We start from the raw sequence: 26,301 nt of genomic DNA on the forward strand, positions 1-26,301 counted from the left end.
TTGGGCTTTTTTATACAGGTGCTCTGTGTTGCATGACCAGTCCAGTTTATTGTCCACCCACAGCCCGAGGTACTTGTACTTGTTGACCACCTCCACCTCCTCCCCCTCTATCTGAACCGGCAGTGGACCTTCTCTGGACCTCCCGAAGTCCACAACCAGTTCCTTAGTCTTTGAGGTGTTGAGTTGCAGGTGGTTTGTGTGACTCCATGCGACAAAGTTCCTCACCAGACTTCTGTACTCCTCTTCCTGATCATCCCAGATACACCCCATGATGGCCGTGTCATCTGCAAACTTCTGAATATGGCATAATTCAGAGTTGTAGCAGAAGTCAGAGGTGTACAGGGTGAAGAGAAGAGGGGACAGCACAGTTCCCTGTGGTGCTCCTGTGCTGCTGACCACAGTGTCAGACGTGATGTCCTTCAGCCTGACGTACTGTGGTCTGTCGGTGAGGTAGTCGGAGATCCAAGCCACCAGGCAGGGGTCCACCTCCATCCTGTTCAGTTTTTCCTGAAGCATACAGGGCCGGATGGTATTAAAGGCACTGGAAAAGTCAAGAAACAGTATCCTGACCGTGCCTTTCCCCCCATCCAGGTGTGAGTGGGCTCTGTGTAGGAGGTACAGGATGGCATCCTCCACTCCGACACCCGCCTTGTATGCAAACTGTAGTGGGTCCTGGGCATGTTGTACCTGTGGTCGGAGGAAGTTGAGGAAGAGCCGCTCTAGAGTCTTCATAAGATGTGACGTCAGTGCCACCGGTCGGAAGTCATTCAGCTCATTGGGCCGGTTCTTTTTGGGGACCGGGACGATGCAGGATGTCTTCCATAGGGGGGGCACTCTCCCCAGTCGCAGACTGAGGTTGAAGACTCGTTGTAGCGGCTCCCCAAGTTCAGCAGCACACGCCTTTAGCATCCTAGGACACACCTTGTCTGGGCCTGCTGCCTTTCTGGGGCGAAGCTTCCTCAGTTGCCTCCTGACCTGATCCACTGTGACACTGGGAGATGTTTGGGAGGAGGGGAGGGGGGGAGATGTCTTGCTGCTGAGAGAGGGATTGGAGGAGGGGGGTGTCATGGTGTCAGGAAGGGGGGGAAGCGAGGGAGGCAGGAGAGTGGGGAGAGGACTCTGTAGTGAAGGTGAGGGTGAGGGTGGGGGGGTTGTGGGCTGGTCAAACCTGTTGAAGAAGTTGTTGAGTTCGTTTGCCTTCTCCACAGTCCCCCCCACTGTGCTTTTCTTGGTGTTGTGGCCTGCCTACAAATGGAGACTACAAAAGAACTACAAAGCTACATTCTCCTATTTCATTGGAGCATTTTAAAAGGTCATATATATTTATCTGCAGCTACTCTTGAATATATGTTTCTTAATTTGTGATCACATATAAGGTCATTTCATTATGTGGTTGTATGTCTTTGTACACAGGTCTCCCCTGAAAAAGAGCTCTCGATCTCAAACAGAGAAAAAGTTTAAATGAAGGATGTAATAATAACAGTGATGTTACATATTAATGTTACACTTTTTTCTTTTGAATAGGCTGTGTTGCAGCATGGCAGCTGCACAGCCCTACTAGACCTGAGAGCTGTTACAGCTTAATTTGTTAATTGTTAATACCAGGTTAGTGATTTAATCTTTGTTTTTAATAGACCCCTCTTGAAAAAGGTTAGTACTCCCTCATCTGTACTCATCTGTCTCCGAAATCACTCCTCTTAGTCAAGCGGGTGAGCTTAATATCCTGCCCTGTCAATTGCCACTGAGAGAAGGGGGATTTTATATTTTTTAAATCTCATGATAGCCACTCGGAAATGCTGGCCTGAAGGCAGGAGCTAAACACATTCCACAATGGCTGGTCAGGACAGTCTTGAATGGTATTGGCTTTCCTCAGTGCCTCTGTGCTGCACTGTAATTGCAAAAGCTGTAGCTGACTTACCCCAACGATCTTATTTGTCAATTTTACAAGACCCCTAAGCTTTTCTTTAGTGAACAAGGTGAAGTTTCCACACAAGGCTAAAATGCTTAATATTAAAACCGAGATTATGCAGTTCAATCTCAGGAAAAGTTCCTTAGAGCAGTCACTGGGGGATAAAGAGCTCAGTTTTGACTCTTGGGTAATGGTTTTATATTCTTTCTTTTACCAACAATCAGTGACTATTGATTTGGTTTAACAACAATAACAACTTTCTGACCATTAGAAAGTAATTTCAGTTGCCTAAACATAATCATGCCTGAACCACAGGGGTGTCCGATTAGCACGCACTCAAAAATCATGCTGACAAATGACCTGCTTTGCCATTTAGACATAAGAGCCTCTTGCCCTGATTTTTTTGGAGTGCTCAGTAGTTTCAAACTACTGAGCTGTTTTGAAACTGCATTTGCAAACTTGCACTGCAACAACAAAACATCAGCAGTGATGGGAGAGTGGCAGACAATGTACCGATGCAGTGATGCTTTATTACAGTTTCCTTACTGTTAACAGATTCCACACAAAACCCCAAAAAAACAACATCATACTCAAATGACAAGTATTGTCTCTGCAGACTTCCATTGTCGTTGTGTCACCAACTGATACGTTGCTCAGTTATGATAAACTTGGGCATTGTGTGTAATTTTGAGAGGAGCCCACACACTGCAGCTGGCTACTGTAAACATGTTTGCATCATATCTGTTAGTTGATGTTAAACGATAACACGGCTTTTTCAAAAAGCACAGTTTTTTTAACCTAAAGCTGTGGAGCCATATTCACTAAATAATTTGTTGTCAGCAGAAGCAGTTTTCGATGTTGTTTAAGCATTTTATATTGCATACAGTCATTTAGACCTGATTTAAGTGGCCATGCAAGAGGATGAAGTTCTGCTTTTTGGCAGCGTCGTTGCAGGCTTCGCCCCCTCAGGCTTCAGACCTAGAGGCTACTTATCACTCCGTGCCAGAACTCTGGTTATAATCACATCTATTTAATGACTTACACATTTGATTCAAACATTACTGAAGACTCAGTGGAGCCAGAACAGTGTTTCTTCTGCCCTTTGGGCTAAATAGGCTTTTCCTGATTTGTTCACATCCCTGCAAATGTCACTGCACAGAGATAGACGTCTCCTTGATATCTCTACCCTTCCATTTAACCAGTGCTATACCCACAGACGAGACTTTTAATTACTTTTTGAGAGACAGGACAGTGTATTATCAAACACATTATTTTCACCTCAGACATCTCCCAGCCCGACTCAATCAATAGTACCATTCTTCTGTATGAACATATTAATATCACAGTCTTATAATGAAAATGAAAAGTGTCAGGTTCGGTGGGTAATCTGTTTTAGGTATCGATTCGTGCCGAGAGTCGTCCAAGGTCACGGCCCCTGCTTTATGTATGTATGTATGTATGTATGTGTATATAGGTGTGTGTGCACATAAAAACACACACACACACTTGCACATGCCTACCAGTGGGTATATTTAGCTCTTTAAGCAACGCTCTCCAGCTTTTTAAATTGTTGATCTATTTGCCCTTGCCTTTTCTCGCAGTTAACTCCTCTCCCCTTACCTTTTCTTCTTCATGACTCAGCCTCTCTGGTGTGCTCTTCCTATATTCAGTTATGTCACTGAACATTTGCAAATTAACCTAATGATTCATTTCTTACAGCAGCAGAATATTGTTAGAGCTTGGCATCTAGGCTCATCACTCTGCACAAATAGTCTATGTATAAAATTGGGAAGTGATGAGCAAATATTGCCCAGAGCCTACAGGTGGTAGAGGGTCCAAAACAACAGCGCGCAGATGCACGGCACAAGAACCAATGACATGTCAGAAAGAGAGATGGCGACATTTTTATGCCTTTGTAAAACACTGAAATGGGAAATTGGGTGTTTTTGGTGTGTTGTGAGAAGGATCTATGGTTTTGACCCTGTTATTTATATTTCCAGAGCGTCACCACCTTCTTTTAAAAAGGAAAAATTGTAATATAGGGCTGTCAAAAGATAATTAAGCTTCTGGGAACTCTAGACCGACCTGTGGTACAGGCATTATTCTCACCTATGCAGGTGTCCAAGCTCTGCAGCAAACCTGGATAAGATAAAGGTGCTGTCTCAAAAGCTAAGATAAGAAATTATTTAACTAAACCATTTTTTTTTAAAAGATTGCTCAAAGACTTCAAATTCCAAGATACAGTTTTGGCAGCATGATACTAAAGTCACTGTACAGCAGGAAACCTCCCTGGATAAACACGACTGCCAAAGACTTAATGAAAGCAAGAACAAAGAATCTGCAGAGTATAAGAAGAACACTAAACAAGCAAGGACTTTGTCAAGGAAATATTACATAGCTATATTTTTCAGCTGGAAGGTTTCATCGGGGTTTTGAAATAAAATACAAACACAGACACTTAAGTAACACAAGCCATGACACCGATGATTTATAGGTGTGTTGCTGGAAAAGAGAGCAGGCTACAAAATTCACATGGGAAATCAAAACTGTGAACATCTACCAGATGTAGCAGAGTATCTGTCTTCACAGCGAAACACGCGAGAATCAAAACACTGCTAAAGTGCCTTAAGACTCTTTGTTTTGTTTGCAAGCAGGGACTTCATGACGGCACTTTTGCTGCACAATTTTACCGAGTAAAACAAAACACAAGCTGACTTAAATGTGGACGAAAGTAACAGATCAGCCTGTAGATTGAAGGATTCTGTTAACAGAGTGACGAGACTAAAGTGGAACTGTTTGGATCCATGAATCAAGATGTCATGTTGTTTAAAAAGAGACAATCCACTGAAGAAGAATGTGTTGGCTTAGGTCCCGAGATGATTGGTAATCAGTTCATTAATCATTCCTGGTGCATCATTCAGTAGCCACCGGAGTCTCAAGAGATGTTATTCACTGAAAATATTCTGACACATTTAAAGAAAAGAAGATGCAGCAATTAAATTAAGACAAGCGGCATGTTTTGGCAGCTGAGTATTTTGTTTTTGCTTAAAATTCATGACCATACCCTATGTCGTATGATGTTTTTCTGGGGGAAAAAACAGGCACAGAGCCTGCCAGTGTTTGTGAATATGTGTGGGTTTGGTTTTGTTTTTTTAAATTATATGTTATTTACTTTGCTGTATATGTCATTACTATATTTTCATCCTCTTTTAGTCATAAAACTAGATTAAAGTCGTGGCAGATGGTTGCTCCTCCCTGGTTCTGCTGGAGGCTTCTTCCTGTTAAAAGGGAGTTTGTCCTTTCCACTGTCGCCCAGCGCTTGCTCGTAGGGTCTCATAGGTCTAAACCTTACAATATAAACCACCTTGAACTGACTGTTGTTGTGATTTGGCGCTATATAAATAAAATTGAATTGAATTGAATTAAAAAGTGGAAAAAAAAATCTATAATTAAAAGTCAACATTTAGATGTTGGTTTGGCAGTGCTGGATTAAACTCTTTTGACTTTTACACCAAGTTTGATTCATATGTGAGAAGTAAAGCTAGTTGGTTAAGGTCAGGCATCAAAAAATATCATTGTTTGGGTAAAAATCTTTGCCAGTCTTTTTAAACGTTGTTGTCATAGTTGCCATGATGATGCTTCCCTCTTTCCTCTACAAAAAAAACTTCTGACTTTAATATTTCCTACTGAACTGTATCGCATGTCGCTGAACATGAAAAGGCTGATTCATTTGCAAGTAGTTTTACTTATTTTCTACCTGATGTACTATTTCAACCTACAAAAACAATGGAAATTGCAGGTTCCTTTTCGGATTTGTAATTTTTGGTTGTCAAGACAATCTCGAGACAGTTGTTTGCCCTGTTGTTTAAATCAGTGTTGCAGTCGCAGAGCTTAATACTTTGAGGGTTTTGTGCTGAAAGCTGATAATACTCAAATGCAATGTTAACATACTGATACTCACTCATAATGGAGAACCAATCCATTTGTGTTAAATATTTCTAAACTGACATGTGTCCTCTGTGTTTTGACAGATGCCATGCTGCTGGTGGCAGACAGGCTGCAAGGCCCCTCCAATATTGAAGCAGTTATACAACCAATTGACATCAAGATCTCTGACGCTATCATGACTATGCAGGACAACAGCATGCAAGTGTCAGCCAAGGTACTGTATCCTGAAGAAGCTGTGCTGACTTTGTTGAATTTGTGCTGAAAACAGTGTTCACACACACACACAATATCTGACCTGATAAACAGTGTGTACATTTTTAAGTAGTGTAAAACCACAAGTAACATAAAAAATTGCCTTGTCTAATATCTCATCCAGGAAATAATGAGCATAATAACTGGACTATATTAGCAGTCCTCAACTTCTCATCTCATTGTCCCTTTTTATTTTGTTATTCATATGAATCTGCATGATTCAGCAGAAATATGTCAATCTGTGCAATGTAAATGCAACATATATTTGGAACCCTGTGACAAGCTTTTACACATAACACAGTCTCCTAAACATCACAATTGTATTCGCATATCTAAAATTTGGGACAGGACATATTAACGTTTTCACTGCTAATTCTGTCTTTGTCCTCTTTAGACTTCATATTGTAAATTGTTCTTGGCACATTTTAAATATGAAGTGGCACAATTAGGATATTATCACACAGTGGATGGTTTTTCACTGCCTTTCTTGTCAAAAGGCAGCTTTTTCACTTCATCATTGTTATTCTGATACCATACCATACCATACCAACTTTATTTCTAAAGCACTTTAACATAAAACCAGAGTTTCACAAAGTGCTGTACATGTTAATAGCATACGTAAAGAAAATTAAAATGGTTACGTGTGGCCCATCTCCATGCCAGAGTTACAAAAGTCACTGTGAATTAGCCGTCACATTGTCTCCCATATCAAACAGCTGTCAATGTCCAACTTAACCCCTTGTCAATGCGCTTGACGTCTCACTTCTCTGAGGCTGTGCTTGGCTGACAGATTGGTGTCAGATTATAATCTTTCACATTTTGACCATTTCCCTGAGTTGTCTTGTTCTTCGTTTACTGCTCCTCAAACCTGTTGAAAAACATTTTGCTTGTGCGATGTACAAGATATTGGAAGCGTAATCATGGTGAAGAATTGCTAAATATTAGAAAAAAGCAGTCTCTTGTCATGACAGCCATCTAATACATTAGGGTGCTCCATCACTACTGAGCCAGGGGCCAGTAAACGTGCCAGGGATGAATGCTAATGAGCTGTGCTGTTTGGAGGTGTCTTGTTTGGGCCTTTAAAGCAATCTGCTGTTCATATGAACCTCTATGAGCCACACACTGATTAATGCGAGATTCCAGTGGTGAATCTGCACTTCTCAAAGCATAAACAACTGAACTTTTGTTTGTTAAATTTAAGAACTTTCCTTTTAAAAAAGCCAATGTGTGTGCGGGTTTACATTGTTCCCGGGTAGTTACTTTCTCTGTATCGCTCAGCCATGTAACACTAAATATTACAAAATGCTACAATTCTGCATTTTCCTCTCCCAAAAGTTTTCCTATTTGCAGTTTAGAATAAAATTAGCCTATTACTTTTATCTCTTCTGTACGCTGACAGCTTCATTTCAGTTGTAGTTTGTGATAACGTGGATGCAAAACAAGGATGCGACACAGAATCCTGGTCAGATGTCAGATTTTCTTAATTTTATATCTCGCTAGGACGACTGAGTAACAACATATCAAGGGTTAATTCCTTTTCTCCCAACAATATCACACTTCATTTAAAAAGAGACTCATCACTGATAGACAGTATTGGTTTCAGGACGGCTCTCTACAGTTTGGCTGTCTCAAATCACAGAGCAGAAATGGTGCTGAGAGCAAATTGACAGAGGGAGAAATATCAGTGGTAGAGCAAAGTACAAGTTTTGTGGGATCAAAATGGATGTGTAATCTACAAAGTAACAGACTCAGCCCTGGCTCAGTGCAGTTTTGTGCATCCTCTGAATGCTGACAACTAAATTATTTATCACTGCAAAGTTCGCTGTCATTATTATGGGGAAATATTGCATTATTATTACAAAACTGGGCAGTTTATCCTCTTTTCCCTGGCGTCTGCCTTTTCTCTGCGGTAACTTTGTGTACCTCTCTTCTGTTTTTAGGTCTTTCAAGGGTGTGGCCAACCAAAGCCATCAGGAATAGGCAGGTCTGTGCGGGGCATCTCAGATGTGTTCAGTGGGCGTTTCAGGCCCTACACCCCTGAGGAGAGGCCAACCACTGCAGCTGGAACAAGCCTGGATAGACTGGTATGCACCGAGACTAGATAATTTCGCCAGTACTGTAAACCTGGATTGAAAAATGCAGTTATAAAAATTAAATGAAATAATAATTACCTTTGTGATATAAACAGCTCCAGAGATGACTGAAAGATGAAATAATTTATGTGGAAGAACTGATCCATTCCTAAAGCAAACCTCGAATACAAAGCCTTGACTTTAAAGCCTAACTCATGCATCACGCTAATGCATGATGATTTCCAGTAAAGAAGTCAGGATTCTGCCAACAAAGGATGCAGAACACGCTTCCTTTCTCATATTTTTCAAAAGCTCAACTGATTTCCACTGTACAGAAGTGGAGTGTTTTTGAAATTTTATTGGCAGAGGCAGACTCGGTGGTGGCATGCTGAGTTTAAGGTCGACTTACTGGGGCTCATGTCAAAAGGCCAGAAAAAATAGAGGCTTGTTCATATAGTCCATATAGCCCCCAGGTGCTGTGTGACTTCCACTGCTGCTGTACTCGGACTTAAAATATTTCTGTTCTTTCACTCACTGCTGATGGTTACAGAGAAAAATCACAACAGCACACGCTTTTTCAACACAAGCTGGACATGTTGTTTAATACATATTCCTCGTGAGCATGAGAGAAGGGTAAAGCCCAAGCCTTATCCCAAAATGTGCAAAATGTTCAAAATCAAATCAAATCAAATCACTTTTATTGTCACATCACATGTGCAGGCACACTGGCACAGCACATGCGAGTGAAATTCTTGTGTGCGAGCCCCACAAGCAACAGAGATGTGCAAACACAACAACACAAACGAGCAAAATACAAGAATGGCCAACCTGAAACTAATAAATATATGTACAATATATAATAGTGTATGCATTTCTGGATGTGTATACTAAATATTTTCCTACGTGTGTGTGTGTGTGTGTGTGTGTGTGTGTGTGTGTATACACATTTTTACAAATTAAATAGTAAAAAAAATAAAAATTAAAAAAAAAATAATAATAATAATAATAATAAAATATATAAAATATACAGAGTTGAATATGTGCAAAACAAGTGGCATTTATATACAGTGTGGAGTGCATAATGTTGAAGTTCCAGTAGTGAAGCTGAGGTGTCTATGAAGTGTTCAGCAGTCTGATGGCCTGATGGAAAAAGCTGTCTCTCAGTCTGCTGGTATGGGACCGGATGCTGCAGAACCTCCTTCCTGATGGAAGCAGTCTGAACAGTTTATGGCTGGGGTGACTGGAGTCCTTGATGATCCTCCCCGCTTTCCTCAGGCAGCGCTTCCTGTAGATGTCTTGGAGGGAGGGAAGCTCACCTCCAATTATCCATTCAGAGCACCGCACTACTCGCTGGAGAGCTTTGCAGTTGTAGGCGGTGCTGTTGCCATACCAGGTGGTGATGCATCCAGTGAGGATGCTCTCAATGGCACAGCGATAGAAGGTCCTGAGGATGCGGGGGCTCATGCCGAATCTTTTCAGTCTCCTGAGAAAGAAGAGGCGCTGCTGCGCCTTCTTCACTGTTTTGTTTGTGTGTACTGACCACGTAAGATCCTCAGCCAGATGTACTCCAAGGAACCGGAAGCTGCTCACTCTCTCCACAGCAGCGCCGTTGATGGTGATGGGGGTGTGTACTTCTCTGCACCTCCGGAAGTCCACTATCAACTCCTTTGTCTTTGCGACGTTGAGGGTGAGATGGTTGTCTTGACACCAGTGGGTCAGGGCGCTGACCTCCTCCCTGTAAGCCGTCTCATCACCGTTGGTGATAAGACCCACCACTGTAGTGTCGTCCGCAAACTTCACAATGATGTTGGAGCTGTTAGTGGCTGTGCAGTCATAGGTGTAGAGTGAGTACAGGAGAGGGCTTAGTACACACCCCTGTGGAGCACCAGTGTTCAGTGTGATGGGGGATGAGGTGATGCTGCCCAGTCTGACCACTTGGCGTCTGTCAGACAGGAAGCTAAGGATCCAGCTGCAGAGGGAGCTGCTCAGTCCTAGATCCTGCAGTTTCCTGTCCAGCTTCGAGGGAACGATGGTATTGAATGCTGAGCTGTAATCTACAAACAGCATCCTCACATACGTGTCTCTCTTCTCCAGGTGTGACAGGGCAGTGTGTAGTGTCAGGGCTATGGCATCATCAGTGGACCTGTTGTGGCGGTATGCAAACTGTAGAGGGTCCAGTGAGTCGGGTAGTGCAGAGCAGATGAAGTCCCTGACCAGCTTCTCGAAGCATTTGCTTACGATGGGGGTCAGGGCTACAGGTCGCCAGTCGTTCAATGAGGAGATGGTGGAGGATTTGGGTACAGGGACGATGGTGGCCATTTTGAAGCAGGCTGGGACTACAGACAGAGAGAGGGAAAGGTTGAAGATGTGCGTGAACACTCCAGCCAGCTGAGCCGCGCATGACCTGAGGACGCGGCCGGGAATCCCGTCCGGACCAGTAGCTTTGCGTGCGTTCACCTTCCTGAAGCACTTCCGCACATCCTCCTCAGACACAGTGTGCGCACTGACGTCTTCCGCGGTGCGCACACTGTCCGGTCTCATGGTGTTCGCTGTGTCGAATCTAGCGTAGAATACGTTTAGATCCTCACACAGAGAGGCCGTGGTCTGCGGTGTGCTGGTTTTCCCTCTAAAGTCTGTGATCGTGTTTAGTCCCTGCCACATACTCCGAGGGTTGTCAAACTGTTGCTCCACCCTGTCCCTGTACTCACGTTTGGCTGCTTTGATCGTCTTCCGGAGTTGGTAATGTGCGTGTTTGTAGTCCGATGTGTTTGCGGAGGCAAAGGCGGTGTTCCGTGCCGCCAGTGCCGCGCGAACATCTCCGTTAATCCAGGGTTTTTGATTTGGGAAGGATTTGACTGTTCTGGATGGGACGACATCTTCCACGCATTTCCTGATAAATCCACAGACTGAGTCTGTGTATTCATCAATGTCTCTGGCGGCCACGTGAAACATTTCCCAGTCCGCGTGATCAAAACAGTCCCGCAGCGCAGACTCCGATTGGTCCGTCCAACAGTGCACCGCCCTCCGGGTTGGAGCTTCCTGTTTCAGCTTCTGCCTGTAGGCGGGCAGGAGCAGGATGGAGCAGTGATCTGATTGGCCGAATGGGGCGCGGGGGAGGGCTTTGTACGCATCCCGGAAAGAGGTGTAACAGTGGTTGAGTAGCCGGTTTCCACGTGTGTTGAAAAGGATGTGTTGATGGAGTTTTGGTGAGACTTTCTTCAGGTTTCGCTTATTAAAGTCTCCGGCTGTGATAAACGCTGCCTCTGGGTGTGCGGTTTCCTCGCTGCTGATCGCGCTGTACAGTTCCCTGAGTGCACGGTCAGTGTCGGCTTGTGGGGGAATGTAAACAGCCGTAATAATCACTGCTGTAAATTCCCTCGGTAGCCAGAATGGCCGGCACTTAATCATCAGGTACTCCAGGTCCGGTGAGCAGAAGGATTTGACCGGGTGCATGTTCGCATAATCACACCAGCTGTTGTTGATCATGAAACACACACCACCGCCTCTGCTTTTCCCAGTAAGATCCTGTGACCTGTCCGCGCGGTGCACAGAGAACCCCGGCAGTTGTATTGCGGAGTCCGGTACTTTGTCCGATAGCCAGGTTTCTGTGAGGCAGATCACGCAGCAGTCCCGCATCTCTCGCTGGAATGAGAAGCTCGCACAGCTTGTTCTCCAGAGACTGCATATTAGCCAGTAATAAACTGGGTAACGGTGGTCTGTAAGTGCGCCGTCTCAGTCGAACCAGAACGCCAGATCTTCTCCCTCTGCGTCGGCGTTTGCGGCCTCCAGGGCCAGAGAACAAAGGCGTCTCAGGTGAGATGAATGGGGGGTCTGCAAACGGAGCGTCCGTGTTGCAAAACTTGAACTCCGGAAAGTTATAAGAAAGACCGTCTTTTATGTCCAGTAAGGTTTGTCGGTCGTACACAAGGAGACAAGTGCTGCTCGTGAAAAAATAAAGGAAAAGTAAAATTAAACACAGAAGAAAGCCGTTGCTTGGGGGAGCTCGCGACGAGGCTGCCATACTCGGCGCCATCTTGAACAACAGCGTACAAAAGATTCAACATCCACCCACCAAACGTCAGAATGATGAAAAAGTGCTAAGACATTAATTGAGGCTACAAAAAAGGTCTGCGGAGCCCCCTGATGCTACTGAGGCACATTGTGTAGGAGGCTGTCAACGTCAAGCTTCGCTATAGAGCTGCGCAGAAGCCCATAAGTTGATACGATGTTAAACCGGGCCTCACAGCCCACGACTCCTCATCTTTTCCCCTGTTGCTACAAAATATGTGCTGCTGTCATGTAGCAGCAAAAGCGATGCACCTGATATTAACTAAGCTGTGTGTGTTTCATGTCAAGCTGACTTATTCTTATGGATATGACACACTTGTATGAGTAGGCATGCCTAACATAAAGCACTGTGGCCATAAAGAGATAGACATGCTAAGGAACAATCCTCCTTCATGTTGTTTACACCAAATTCTGGCCCTGCCGTCTGAACGTCTCAGCAGAAATGGAGACTCATCAGACCAGGTGGCATTTTTCCAGTCTTCTGTGGCACCAGGTGTGGTTTTCTGCTGCTGTAGGTTTGATGTGTTGTGCATTCAGAGACACCTTTCTCCATACGTTGGCTGTAACGAGTATTTATTCGAGTTGCTGTTGCCTTCCTATCAACTTGAAGCAGTCTAGCCACTCTACTCTGACCTCTGGCATCAACAAGGCATAGAACTGCATCTTACTGGATATTTTCTCGTTTTTGACTGTTGTCTGTAAACTATAGAGATAGTTCTGGGGAGGGGGGGATCCCAGGAGATGAGCAGTTTCTGAAATACTCAGACTAGCCTGTCTGGCACCAGCAACCATGCCACGTTCAAAACACATTTCTTCCCAATTCTGATGCTCAGTTGGACTCATCTGTATATCCCTAAATGCATTGCATTGTTGCTTTGTGACCTTCTGATTAGATAGTTGTGTTATTCTTTAACACAAGTTGAAAAGGTGTACCTAATGAGTGGATATATTTTATTGTTTTTTACTCATAAAAGTCTGAAATTGTTACTATTCCTGCTGTTTAACACGATATGGCCTTCTACCAAATCTTTAATGAATATGTTATGTTTCTCGACAGTTACTGCTTTAAGTAAATTCAGTTAAAAGACAATTGTGAAGTAATACTAACAGAATATCAGCTGAAGTGTGCACTCACACAGGCTAGAAAATAGCTCCTTATGCTGTGAATTTTTCCTCTCGCCAATCCATTTAGACGATGTTTTTTTTTTATGTAATCCTCACTCCAACAAGTAAATCCGTTTATTAAACACAGTATTGTCTTTTAAAATAAAAGGTACATTTTATAATCTTCAACTGTGCAAGTTGTTCCATGGGATTAAAATGGAAAAAAGGAAGGAGCAGAGACGTGATTACAGGCAGCAGAGAGTCTCCATAAGTAGTCTTTACTCCAAAAATAGCTGTAATTGTTAGGAATACCACAGTGACGGTATAAAAGATGTCCAGAACCTTTAAAGTGTTATTCTTGAACACTCCGTATCTTTACACTCAGGCCTCATTTGAAAATTAGAACCAAATCCACTTTTTTCTGATTCATAACATGCACATTAAAATGTGTGGGAAAAATCTAAAAGGCAAAAGTGCATTTAGAGAAAACCCACTGGTTTCACTATCTTTAATAATGTATGCTTACATGCACTCCAGCCTGCTGCTTGCAAAAGATTTGAAAAGTTGTTCCAAGAAGTGGGAACTGGGTAGCTCAGGAAAACATATCTAACCCGTTCTTCAATGTACTTGCATCTCACTGTGTAAATTTATTAGGTGTGTTATGTGTAATACTTACAGTACAAATACATGTGAAACACTGAAGTATTAAAAAGTTGGCGTACTTTGCTAAACTGATTGCATTGCATTGCTTGAAACAACCACTGTCATTAGACCACTTCAGCCTGCGTTCCCACATTAGGCTGCTGTTTGTATGCAGGTGGTGATCTGTGCATTGATCAGACTTGATAGCAGCTGATTTCACACTGGAAAATGTATTGTGAATAAAATGGTTTGAGGTACTCAATCTCATAGGCTGGTGAATAGAATATTTTAGCAGCACCATTTATCATTTAACTTTTTGCTTCACTAACTAGTCATTATTTTGGCCCTATTCTCTCTCTCAGTCTCTCTATTTCTCTGATGTCCAATTAAATCTCTTTCTTCTTCATTTCTCTGCTGCTCTCAGAGGGCTGTCTGGAGGACAATGCAACACAGTGTAAGCTTTCCATTCCTCCTCTTACATTCACAATGTCATGTGTCTCGTGGTGTTTTAATCAACCTGCCAATAGTGCTTCACTTTGCCACATTATTTAGAACTGATATTGATTGCTTGTTTGTGGCATGTCTGCTTTATTTTTACTTAGTATTTTTGTTTCTTGGTAACTTGGTAACTACACTGAAACTATGAACAGCTGAAACCAATATTTACAACTGTGTTTTTCTGCCTCACATTTGGTCTAACATGGGTTACATTGGCAGAAAGATGGTTCAGCTGTCAGAACTTGCCCTACAGCGTTGGATGGCTTTCTCTTTGGGTTTCCTATATTGTGTTTCTACTGCTGCTCTGCTTGATCTGAGGCTTTAAATTATTTGTTTGTATTGTAGGTTTTATTCACATTAACCCTGTTGCGACCCTTTTATGCATGAGTATTCCCCATTGTTTTTGCTTGTGTTGTGCATGACTTTTTGTATTCCTTGTATAGGTGTAGACAAGCTGAGCAAATTAATTGAGTCTATCATATATCATCCAGGAAAATCTGAAAGACTTAAAGAACTGCAAAATTGTTGATATAGGCAGCTACAGCTACAGCTACTGTATAGTACTTAGTCTAGCTGCTGTAGCAAACAGTGACTCAGTCTGTTACATAAGTTCAAGTTTAATATTCTTTGTGTTTTTTTAGCACTTACATATAGAAGTTAAAAATGCATGTATTAGGTATGTCTTATAGCACCTTTTGGTAACAAAATTCTGGAAAGGTAACAATACTTGATTTTTTTTTTTTTTCAGTACAGAAGGCAGCATTAGTGCCGCGTAGAGTTGTCAAAAAACTGATCCTTGGATACTAATTGATGCTAAATATTACTATTGGATCAGATACTCATTTGCAATATTAACAGTGCCATCTTCACAGAGCCCCTCATAACGCTAGCAGCTAAACACCTGAATAGAACAAGCTTGGCGAAGCTTAAAGGCTGACATTTCAGTCTTTATCAAGAATTTTGAGACAATGTTGAAGTATTTGAGTTATTTTGAATGCTTACCTGTCTCACACACACATTGCAGTTAGCCGATGGAAATATCACCCACATTATCCTTCCCCTCCTGTTATTGTTGAGGTGGCAGCTAGCGGCAATGGCTAATAATAACATAACAACATTAATCTTGGAGCTCGGCAGTAAATGTTATCAGTTCTACTGGTCAGTAATATTAATATTCACATAACGGGATAATGTAGTTATTTGTCTATAGAAAGTGATATATTTCCCTTAAAGTCCTGATTTACTAATAATGCAGATTGAAGGTGAGAGCAGTCTACCAGCATCTACACAGAAACAGTGTAAAGTTCCCTGATAACCTCATTTAATTAGCAATGAAACATAGTGCCAAGAACCACAGGAAATATGCATTCTTTAAAATATGTCTGTCAATTTTATCATTTTTTTTCCTCCATTGTGAAAAATGGTTTGGCGTAGCAAGTATTTTTCTGGGGATCGGTACTGAGTTTGAAATTCTAGTATCATGACAACCCTAGTGTGCACACTGTACTGCATGAAAGGCATTGATTGTAATGAATTAATTATTTATCCCTTGGCTGTCACAGGGTGACAGGCGGCGTGCACTCCCGACAGGTCTCTGTTCTATCGCAGGGCACAAAGAGACAGACCTGTGGCCAATTTAGAATCACTAATTAACTAACAAGCATGCCTTTGGACTGTAGGAGAAAACCAGAGTAATCAGAAAGAATATGTAAACTCTTTCTAAATAATTGTGATGGTAATGTCTTCCAAAAGTCTTCAAACTCTTGAAGTCTTCAAACATTCAGCATTTGAAGGTCTTTGTGCTTTCGATTGGAAGGTGAAATGTCTGAGTCCTTTTTTCGCTTCTCTCTCACACTCTGGATGTGATTACGGTCTGATTTGTAAAAGCAGCTGCTGATTACATAATCAGTGTCTGGGACTGACTTCAGCACACATTCAAGTCAAGGAATGGTCAAAAGGTGCAGTTTAGTGGCGCAGTCTTTCTTCAATTGTCTGTGGTATTTGAAGTAAAAGCTGTGAGCTTTACAAACTCAGACCAAAACACTAAAGAACTAAAATATTGACGTTAAGGCCCAAGGCATTATAAATGCTGAATTAGTGCTACGATATATATTGAGTACTCCACTATCTCATCTGCCTCACTCTGAATGATTTTAAGCTGAAAGCCTAACTCGGTGGTTCAGACTGTCAAAGTCCTAACAGCTGAGCACACATCTGTCCTGGCTTACATATACAAATACAGCTACTGGTAAAAACACTGCCTTTTTGAGCTGATGGCTAGCGTGTTCTTTTTTTTTTTCTTTGAAGCTTAATTGGGGTTTAACTGAATCCTAATTTACTGACAATGCATGATATATATGAATGGTGTGGCCATAGCGTGCTTTCAGTGAAATATGTCTTCCTGTATGACTCATTCATTACTGGAACTGAATTAACTCTTTGTAATTCAAAGAAGGTCTCCTCTCACACTGAGCAAGGGCAGCTTCACCGTCTTGCTTATATATATTGGGTCCTCTGCCTGAGAGCTTGAGGGACCTTGGATGAGCTCAGATGTTGTTCCTGGGATCTGCTGGAGCCACTCGCCTAGCTTGGAGGTCACTTTACTGAGTGCTCCGAATACCACTAGGACCACTGTTCTTCTTGATGTTGCTGTCATTCATTATCGCTACATCTATCACTATGGCCGTCTTCCTCTGCTTGTCTACTACTATCTCCGGTTGGTTAGCCATCACCAGTTTGTCCGTCTGTATCTGGAAGTCTCACAGGATCCTGTAAACTATGCTGGCCACTTGGTTATGGCGTTCCATATATGCCCTGCCTGCTAGCATCTTGCACCATGCTGTTATGTGTTGGATTGTATCAGGGGCATCTTTACACAGCCTGCACCTGGGGTCTTGCCTGGTGTGATAGACCCCAGGACCACCGTGCAAGGGCCTGTCCTTCCATGACGGTTCCTCCTCTCGCTCCTCGTCTTTCTTGGGTTTCTGCTGCGTTAGGTATTCACTAAACACATGGTCAGTTGTCCCTATCTTCCTGATGTACTCGTGGATGTTCGTTGTCTAATCCTGGACTTTGGTACTGACACTCACTAGACCTCGGCTTCCTTCCGCTTAGCATACAGTCTCAGGGTGCTGGATTTGGTTGAAACCTTCATGCATTGTAAGGAGTTTCCTCTTCTTGATATCAGTGGCTTCTGTCTTCTTCTTTGGCAAGCGTATTATCCAAGCAGGATACCTGACCATCGGCAGAGTGAAGGTGTTGATAGCCTGGATGTTGTTCTTGCCATTCAGCCGACTCCTCTTCATTTAGTGTTGCACTAAAGCCTTTTGTTCAGTATACACAGCAGTATTTGAGCATATCATCAACCATGTGTTCCATGTTCAGATTTAAGAGGATGCTGATGGTGTGTTCCTTGCATTTGTAGTATTTTTATTCTGTTTTTATTTTGACAGATGTCTGATAGCACAGTTCTGACAGAAATTACTTTGTTCTCTGTCTGCTTAGCATTGCTGACCCGGCATTAATGTCGGTGCCTCCATTCAACAACAAAAAAAAAAATAGAAAACAATGATGGATGTTAGATGATTCAGTTGTTGATTTATTCGACTAAATTCTAACTATTTTGAGTCTCCCTAATGGGTTGTTTATTGTTGTGCACTGTTGAAATGGGGATGCAGTTGAAAAGAAAGTAAATCAGTCATTAGCAGTGGCCAGGCCTTTCTCCATGCTCCATTTCACATTCTTTTAGCAGAGTGCCAGGGCCAGGAAACGATCTGGCAAATGGCATTTTTCTCAGGAAGGAAAAAGTGTTAAATAAATGATCACTGTTTTATTTCTTAATCAATCATGGTAATCCAGTGCTGAAAGGCATCAACCTATATGTACTTTATTGTGCAACTGTTACATAGCCACAGTATACTGAAAGAATGGAGGGATTTATAGAGATTTAGCTGAACACACTGTCAATTTGAATGCATGAAAAGAGTCGATCTGAGCATCCCTCAGCTTCTGAATGGCAGCCGGCATCACTATTCCCACATGAAAGTTTCTTTCTGCCAGAATAATCAGTCATATAGAAATCACTCCGCCCAGTGCAATTGTAGACACAACTGCCAATTATGACCGATGGTAGCAGAGCCAAATTGGGTAAATCCATGAGTCATGCCATAAAATGGATCGAGTTACAGCCCTAATGAAATTCTGGCATGTAATGCAGATCTGTTCTCTACAGTTTTTCTCTTTAATAGCCTGTGCAGATCAGCAGGCAAAAAAGAACAAGTGTTAAGACCAGTTAATCTCACTGGCATGCTAATTCGGAAAACTGGGCATGCTGAGCTAATGTTTTAGAAGCAGTAACAACCAAAGGGCTTGAGTGCTTTTGGGGTTTCTAAACTCTATTTTAGATTATGCTGACAAAAATCTGGGGAAAAGAATCTCAGCAGTGTCTTGACTCAGTTTCTTTTTTTAAATAGAACAGAAAGCGCTATAGTTTAGCCACTTAAGAGCGTGTGATTCTCTCTATACATGTGTTTAAAGGGAGACATTATGTATCCATGTCTGTAGTCTGTAGGGTGATATCTTGAGTTAATTTGAGTTCACTTAACCCTTGTATGGTGTTCGGGTCTGTGAGACCCGTGTTCAGTTTTTTTCAAAAGAAAAATTAAACAATTAATTATTTTTTCACGTGTAAATGTGTTGTGTCTTTCCACTCACTCCACTTGATTATAACTGATTTATTTATAACATTTTATATAAAAGAAAAACGAGAAGCACATTAATTCATAAATGTGATCTAACAAAGGTAAAGGGAAAAAATTAACCATGTTTGCTGTTCATATGTCTTGTAATTGGGATGAAGTAAACATCTGTTGAGTAATTTAACATAAAATTGTTTGATAGTGTTAATTTGGAAAGCCAAAACTCTAGCGGGTCCACCAGACCCATGAACACTGGCTGAGTAACAAAAATACGAACACCACACAAGGGTTAATGCATTTTTTCACACAGATGGTCACACATGTTATTAACTCAAAGGATCTGAGAGATAAAAAGTAAAATTCACTGATAATTCATCTCTATTTTGTACATGGGGTGAAACCACACAAGTGCAGAAGATTTTCTGTCTTAGTGGGTCTGTTTTCACGTACAGAACACACTCCTCAGTTTAAATTAAACTAAAGACTGAGATGGAAAACTTTTAGCCAGTCCAGCACCTCACCAGGCCTATTTTAAATCTTCATATAATACTTATTATTAACAAAGAATTTACAATAATGGGATGGTATGAACTGGTTGTCTCAGGACTACCCTCTATGGCTATGTAGAGGGCAATGAATTTAACTGTCCAGAGGTAATTCTGTCTGTCAAAAGTGATGAAAATCTGACAGTGACTGATGTGTAATCAGCCATGCTCGCTCAACAGAAACCTGTCTCACAAAATGAATTAGAATTAATGAACATGGACAGACGCAACAGATCAATGTGGCCACCTTCTAACTCCTTTCTGTTTAAAGTCAGCTTCATTACTTTGTTTTCCATTGCACCAGTTCCTTTGCTTCAACACGCTTAATTTGGTATAGCTTTCTCTTTCATTTCATGTATCCTTTTAGTTTTATGTCTTGCTTCGTTCTTATGCTAAGCCCAATTGAGCAATTGCCGAAGGATGTCTGCATTCTTCACAATAAGCAGTCTTTTTTTCCAATACTTTTTCACTTTGCCAACTTAGCAGAGCGCACACTAAATGATGCATCACTGATCATGTATTAAGCGGTGAAATATTTTCTTCCACTGTGGTGGTTTTGCGCTTTTTAATGTTCCCATTTTCACAGAAACACACAAATGAGTAAAAATATATTTCACTATAATATTGAAAGAACGACTAGCTCGCAGGACTCTCTGTCAGTGCGCTTGTTCTGCCGCCGAAGGAGGAAAGAACGAAGCTAGACACCTATTGTGGTGGACAGCTGGTTGGGAAATGTGCACAGTATGGTGCGTGCTGCAGGGAGATACTCCAGTAAATTACAAAACCATGGTGATGTTTTGTTGTTTGCTGGTTTCCAGCTACTCTGCCTGGGTTATTTGCAAGCTCTTCTGGGCTTTCTCTGCTCTCTATTCTCGGAGCTCCTTACAAATCTTTCACTGCAGTGCAAGAGCACCGTATGATTTTCTACTGACAAAACCAGCAGAGTTTAAAATTCTTTGACATAGATGGCGTGAAATCTTCTGTCAGATTTCAAGTTTCACCCAAGAACTAGAATGAGATCAGTGACACTCTTTCAAATCCAGACATGAGACATATGTGGACTTTGTTTCAGAGTTCATAAATCTGTCTGAGACAAGCAAAAATTGGTGAAATGTGTGACATTTTCAAAAATATAGTTCTTACAAGAAATGCAAAATGAAAAAACAAACAACAACAGCTGTGCTTAGTTAACAGGCTGCTTCTACTTCTGGTATTCCTGATTTTTAAAGCAGGGATAACACTATATTAGGTTTCCCACAATTCAACAATGAATGAATGAATGATCTAGATAGAAAGATAGATGTAAGATAGATAGATAGATAGATAGATAGATAGATAGATAAAGAGAGAGAGAGAGAGAGAGAGAGAGAGAGAGAGAGAGAGAGAGAGAGAGAGATCCAGACCCTTTTAACCAATTTTATTGTTAATCATCCAAATGGCATAATGGCAAACCACCAACAAGCTTCTTCTGATTCTTTCCTTTGTTTACCCATCAGTGTGCATGGCTTTAAAATCCAGGCCTCCTTTCCATCACCACTGTGGTTTTGTTTTCTATATTGCTCGTGTGCTGTTATATCAAATGCTTCAATACATTTGATGCTGTATTTTTCATGGTTGAACACATTTTGCTGCTGGCACAAAGTTTATAGCTGACAACAATGTTCTTTGCATTTTTTACTGGAGGGAAATCACAATAAAACCTGTTGTCTCCTTCTCTGCCTCTTTGTCATGCTGTATCCTTCATCAAGCTCACCTCCCATGTGTGTATGCCATCACAAGATTGCATTCCTTGGACAAAAACAAATGTCAGTCTGGCATGCTAGTGTTATTTGGATTAGTTAATGTGATATAAAAACACACAATAATTGATAATACGTGATACTGATGAGACATTGTCCAACTCTTGATATCTCTCCCTTGCATATGATCTAAATGGATATGGACAAACCAGCTTATTCAGCATGCTGCTACATATACATAAAGTATACTGTACACTTTCAGTCTGCTGATTAATTAACTAGTCACTATACTCTGTCGTTTAACAGTGATGGAAAATTTCCTTGTAATCTAACATCTGTCCTCCCATTATTCATGGCCAGTGCCGTCAAAGAAGCGAAATGTCCATGAGGTAAACAGTGATCTATCATACATCATTTATTCACTATCTCGCCACAGTAATGAAGAAAGCTCAACCTTTCTTGTTTTCATCTTCAGTTTCAGTGTAAATGAGAATTTCCAATCTCGAGCTAAATTTGGGCCCAGACTGCTCAGCTAAACCTGGCTGCTTTACCCTCTGAGCAGTTTGTGTGTATATGCCGCCAGAAAGGTGCAGCATTTATTGGAATCTGCCTCGGCTCTAGCATCTCTTCTCATCATCAGGCTGTTTAGCCCACTACTGTTTCCCTTGACATTGTGTGGTTATCACTCCTGCCTAAAGGTAGAAGGTGTTTACCTTGATTTAGCACTGCAGAGCCTTGTGAGCTTAACTCATCTACATAGGCTGGCAGGCAAACTGAAATAAACCAGTGTGGCCAAGAAAATCCTATTTAGAGCATTATTCAAAGAACTGAATCATAAAATGCAGGGCCATTGTGTTTGAAGTAAGCTAACCCAATTGCTGTGAGCATAACAAGGAAGTGACCATTTGTGTTGGTTCTCTTTGGAGATTTCCCGACTTTTTCAAAGCCCATCTTTGCTATGCTTTATATAATTTAAATCCCCCGGTGCAGACGGGTTCAAGCCACAATACCATTAGCCGGTTCCTGGTGGTGTCCATGTGACCTAGAAACTCCAGGACTTTAAGTGATCCTGCAGGATATCTTTGCATATTTATCAAGGTTACATAACACATTTTTGGTGAAGATTGGTCAATGCACACATTCTTTCCAGCGGTATCTGTTCTTTTTATGTGATGCTTTTTATTGGTGATTGAAGTTTACTCTAAGATGATTCAAATTTTCTTTGCTGAATGTGTTCATAGTGTTTAAGTACTGATACAATGATATTTGTTAATAACTGGTCAGTTAAAGCTAGATGGTGGCTTTTTGTGGGTGTGTGTTAAATCTCGCTCTAAATTTGTGCCCCACTGCAAACAGGCTGTTTTATGTACTTGTAGTTGTTAAAGTATGACATTACAATAGCTTTTTAGGCTAGTATACAGCTCTCTTTTGCTTCCAGTGATCCAGACTTGGTGTGGTTTTAAACAACAGTTGCCCAAACTTTCTGAAGGTCTTTCAAAGTTTTTCTTTGGACATGGCCTGCTTTTTTATTCATTTTCAGTCCAGTCCTTGTACCTGACCGTTTTTAGAGGAAGTTTTTATTTTTCTTTGTGAAGCTACTCAATACTCACTTATGAGTCATGAAACATATAAAAGTTATCTAACTCAAGGGTGAACCAGTTTTGCATCTACACATAGCAGAAAATTTCCAAAGACTCAGTTTTAAATTGTAACTTTAGGCACATAGGGTTTTTTTTAATCTTGAAAAAATGCAACATTTAAATATAGCACAGTATGACAGGCATAAACTAGTCCCTAAGCCTCTAAGTGCTATTAGGTAAACTCGTGGAATATCTCGGCATGGTGTGTAGTGGTTCTCCAGGTCTCTCCAGAGCAGGGACCTCAACATCATTGAAGCAGTGTGGGATCATCTTGCTAGAGAACAGAACAAAAAGGCAGCCAACATCCAAATAAGTCCTTCAAGAAGCCTGGAGAACTATTCCTGAAGGCTGCTTACAGAAATTAAAAGAAAGTTTGTTTGAGTGAGTTCAGGGTGTATTGAAGAATAAATGCGGTCTTGCCAAATAATGACTTTCAGTCTTGTTAGAACAGTTTGAAATGCTGCATTTCCATTTATGTTTGCATATGTTTCAGTACCGCTGCACATATTTCTCATTTTTTTATACAAAATATAAACAAATAAGGTGAGACATGATTTTAAGATTCTGGTTCGTGCATGAACCGTTATAAGAATAATTCCAATAGATGATTTAAATGATCAAGGCGCCCTCTCTTGAACCAAGGTGTTTAACAGCTGAGCCGGCTTTCCCCGATGATCAGTCAGCACCAGCATAATCCGCATTATAAATTCATTCCTTTTTATTAATCTTAGTTTCTGCGGGAAGTGCATTGATAAAGGGGCTTTCCCCCCCTACATCAACGTGTTTGCTTTTATTTAACGTTTCCTGCCTCGAGAGTTTAAAATATGCAAGAGATTTGAACTAATTTATTCCATGAAGTTAGTGTAGTAACTTTATGTTACAGAGAAGCATCTGTTTATAAAGCCCCCTCCCCCAAATGGTAGGTTTACCCTTGGGATGGGACACAAAACCAGCTGTGTGAAACTTCCATCTGTGCTTACATTAGTCAGGTCACGGTTTGTTTAACATGAATGTGCTGTACTAAAGCTGCTCAGTATCTGCGTCATTTGAGGTCTGTTTTTTCTGTTTCACAGTAACATGAATTAAGCTCTTTCCAGTATAAATATCACAAATATACCTAGAAATAGGTTACATTAAAGTTTTATATTAAAGTAGTCAGTATGAGATTTATGGAGTCAGGTAATATTGAGACGTATTTACTTCATTAAAACAAATTAACAAATTATTTATTTTAAAGTATTTATGTAATCTGGGTTGTTTTAGTGTTATATCATACTATACTGGTCTTTTTTTAAGGAAATACAGGAACACAAATCAGAAAGCTTCTGGCAGTTCACAGGTGCATTGTAAACACGTATCCGGTATTATTGTGGTGGAACAAGCCCGTTTAGTCTGTAATCTCCTGCTGCTGCATCTGCTATGGCTTTAATTGTTTAGACACACCAGGGTTTTCTCCCTGGACTTTTTCCTGCTATGAAATTTCAATACTTTTATATTTACAGCTGTTAAAGCAGCCACCCACAATGTTTCTTTAAAAAAAAAGAAATATGTGCATCCATATGGATTATATAAGTTGTCTTGTGTATTTTCTCCCACTGAAGATAAATGTTTGAGAACATTTACGTCAACAATAAGATCTAACAGATGTTACAGTTAATACAAAGTAAGCTGAGCATTTTTGTGTAAGAGAATTATTGCACATAATTACAGAAATAACAAGTGTACATAAACACGCGCACAGGGCTGTTGAAAATGACAACAGCTACTGCATAAAGCTGTTGTCATGGGGATAAGTTGCAAACTGCATGCTAACTATCGCTTGCTGCCTGTTGCAGGAATTAACAGATGTGTGGGAGATTTCATTACGCTTACAGAGCCTCTGCTAATTGTGTAATTAGCTGTATACATAATCAGGAAGAGGATCAAAATATTACATTAACAAGTTCACCTGTTGTGAAAGTCACAGCACTGGTAACTGGGATGTTTAGCTTATTTAGAAATGACCTGACTTTAACAGCCACGGGAACATTTTAAACATCTAATGATGAGCTATGTCTGAAATCCATATTTATACTAAATTCATCAAAGTCCTTGGGTTTACAGCCGTAAGGTAATACAGGGTTGTTTCAACTCTGATGGCACAGCACTTCAGGTAGATGCTGCATTAAAAGTTTAGATGACATCTGAAGGAGAATTCTTGTCTTAAATTCCTGAAAACTGCTGCTCTTCTCATCTTGCTAGAATCCTGTTTCCATAAAGAAGCACTACTGATCAGAGGCTTCAGTTCCACACAACCTGACATCTGTTTGTAGTAACTGTTCTTTCTGTTTAAATTAAAAAATGAACAACACAGATGCTTCTAGGCCCTCTTAGTCCTGCAGCAGCAAGGATGGACTCTCCTCTGCTTTCTGTTCCCCTCTCAAGGTCCGACTTCAAAACATGTTTAAAATTCTCCATTATAGGATGTTGAGCTCTTAGATATCTCTATGTGGAATTGTTGAATTCTTGCCATAGCTTGAGCCAGTTGGCCTGTCCATACCTTGGCTAGTATCCAAGCATCTTCACTATTCAAGCCATAGGTTCTGATTGTCAGTGACTCCAAAGATTTTTGTTTTTGCTCTGGCCATTTACTCGGGACCCTAGTGCCAATCAGTTTTTTGACTGGTAATTCAATAAGGAATGACCATTTGAAAGAACAAGATGATTCATCGAAGTACAGTGTTTGAGTCATAAACATTTTAGCGATTAGGCTCAGATGAATTTGACAGGTTCCAACAGTGGTAGGAAGTAGGACAGGACCCCCCAGAATCTAGATGCTGGCGGTGGTGGTTATCAAGCAGATGGGAACTTGGATGAATGACCAGGATGAGGTGGAGATGGGGAGGAGGCAGGCTGAGAGAGTGAGAGGCAGAATGAGAATAGATTTAAAGCATGCAAAACTAAGGCTCAGTTCTCACTGAAGAAAAAATGGTTGGGCCACGGTGATGACGACAGAAGTGAGGCAGAAGTGATTTAAATAATAGACCGGAGGTCCGGGCGGCCAGGAATCCAGGCAGAGGAGCAAACACAGGTCTTACTCATTGAACTTCTGCATAAGCTTCATTATCACTATCAGTAAAAAAAAACAAAAACAATGCAAAGCATTAACTCTGACTGCTACATTCAATTTACCATGCCTAATTCATTC

General features: G+C 41.2%; 2 protein-coding genes across 3 annotated transcripts in view; one reads left to right on the forward strand and one right to left on the reverse strand.

Annotated features, from left to right (window-relative positions):
* Positions 1 to 26,301, forward strand: part of gpc6a (glypican 6a) — a 160,133-nt gene that overhangs the window by 108,528 nt on the left and 25,304 nt on the right. The window contains exons 5-7 of one of the 2 annotated variants that reach the window (XM_085456188.1): positions 5,941 to 6,071; positions 8,050 to 8,193; positions 14,420 to 14,449. In XM_085456188.1, the coding sequence (XP_085312314.1) occupies positions 5,941 to 6,071; positions 8,050 to 8,193; positions 14,420 to 14,449 (305 nt within the window). The remainder of the gene's footprint in view (positions 1 to 5,940; positions 6,072 to 8,049; positions 8,194 to 14,419; positions 14,450 to 26,301) is intronic. The other variant, XM_085456196.1, reaches the window with a different exon arrangement.
* Positions 1 to 26,301, reverse strand: part of LOC146718823 (uncharacterized) — a 170,214-nt gene that overhangs the window by 11,595 nt on the left and 132,318 nt on the right. The window lies entirely within an intron of this gene.

Source organism: Copadichromis virginalis, linkage group LG1 (genome assembly GCF_057382275.1).
Source record: "Copadichromis virginalis isolate Kocher_CV1m ecotype Utaka linkage group LG1, C_Virginalis_male_GT1.1, whole genome shotgun sequence".
In the NCBI taxonomy this organism is placed as follows: Eukaryota; Metazoa; Chordata; class Actinopteri; order Cichliformes; family Cichlidae; genus Copadichromis; species Copadichromis virginalis.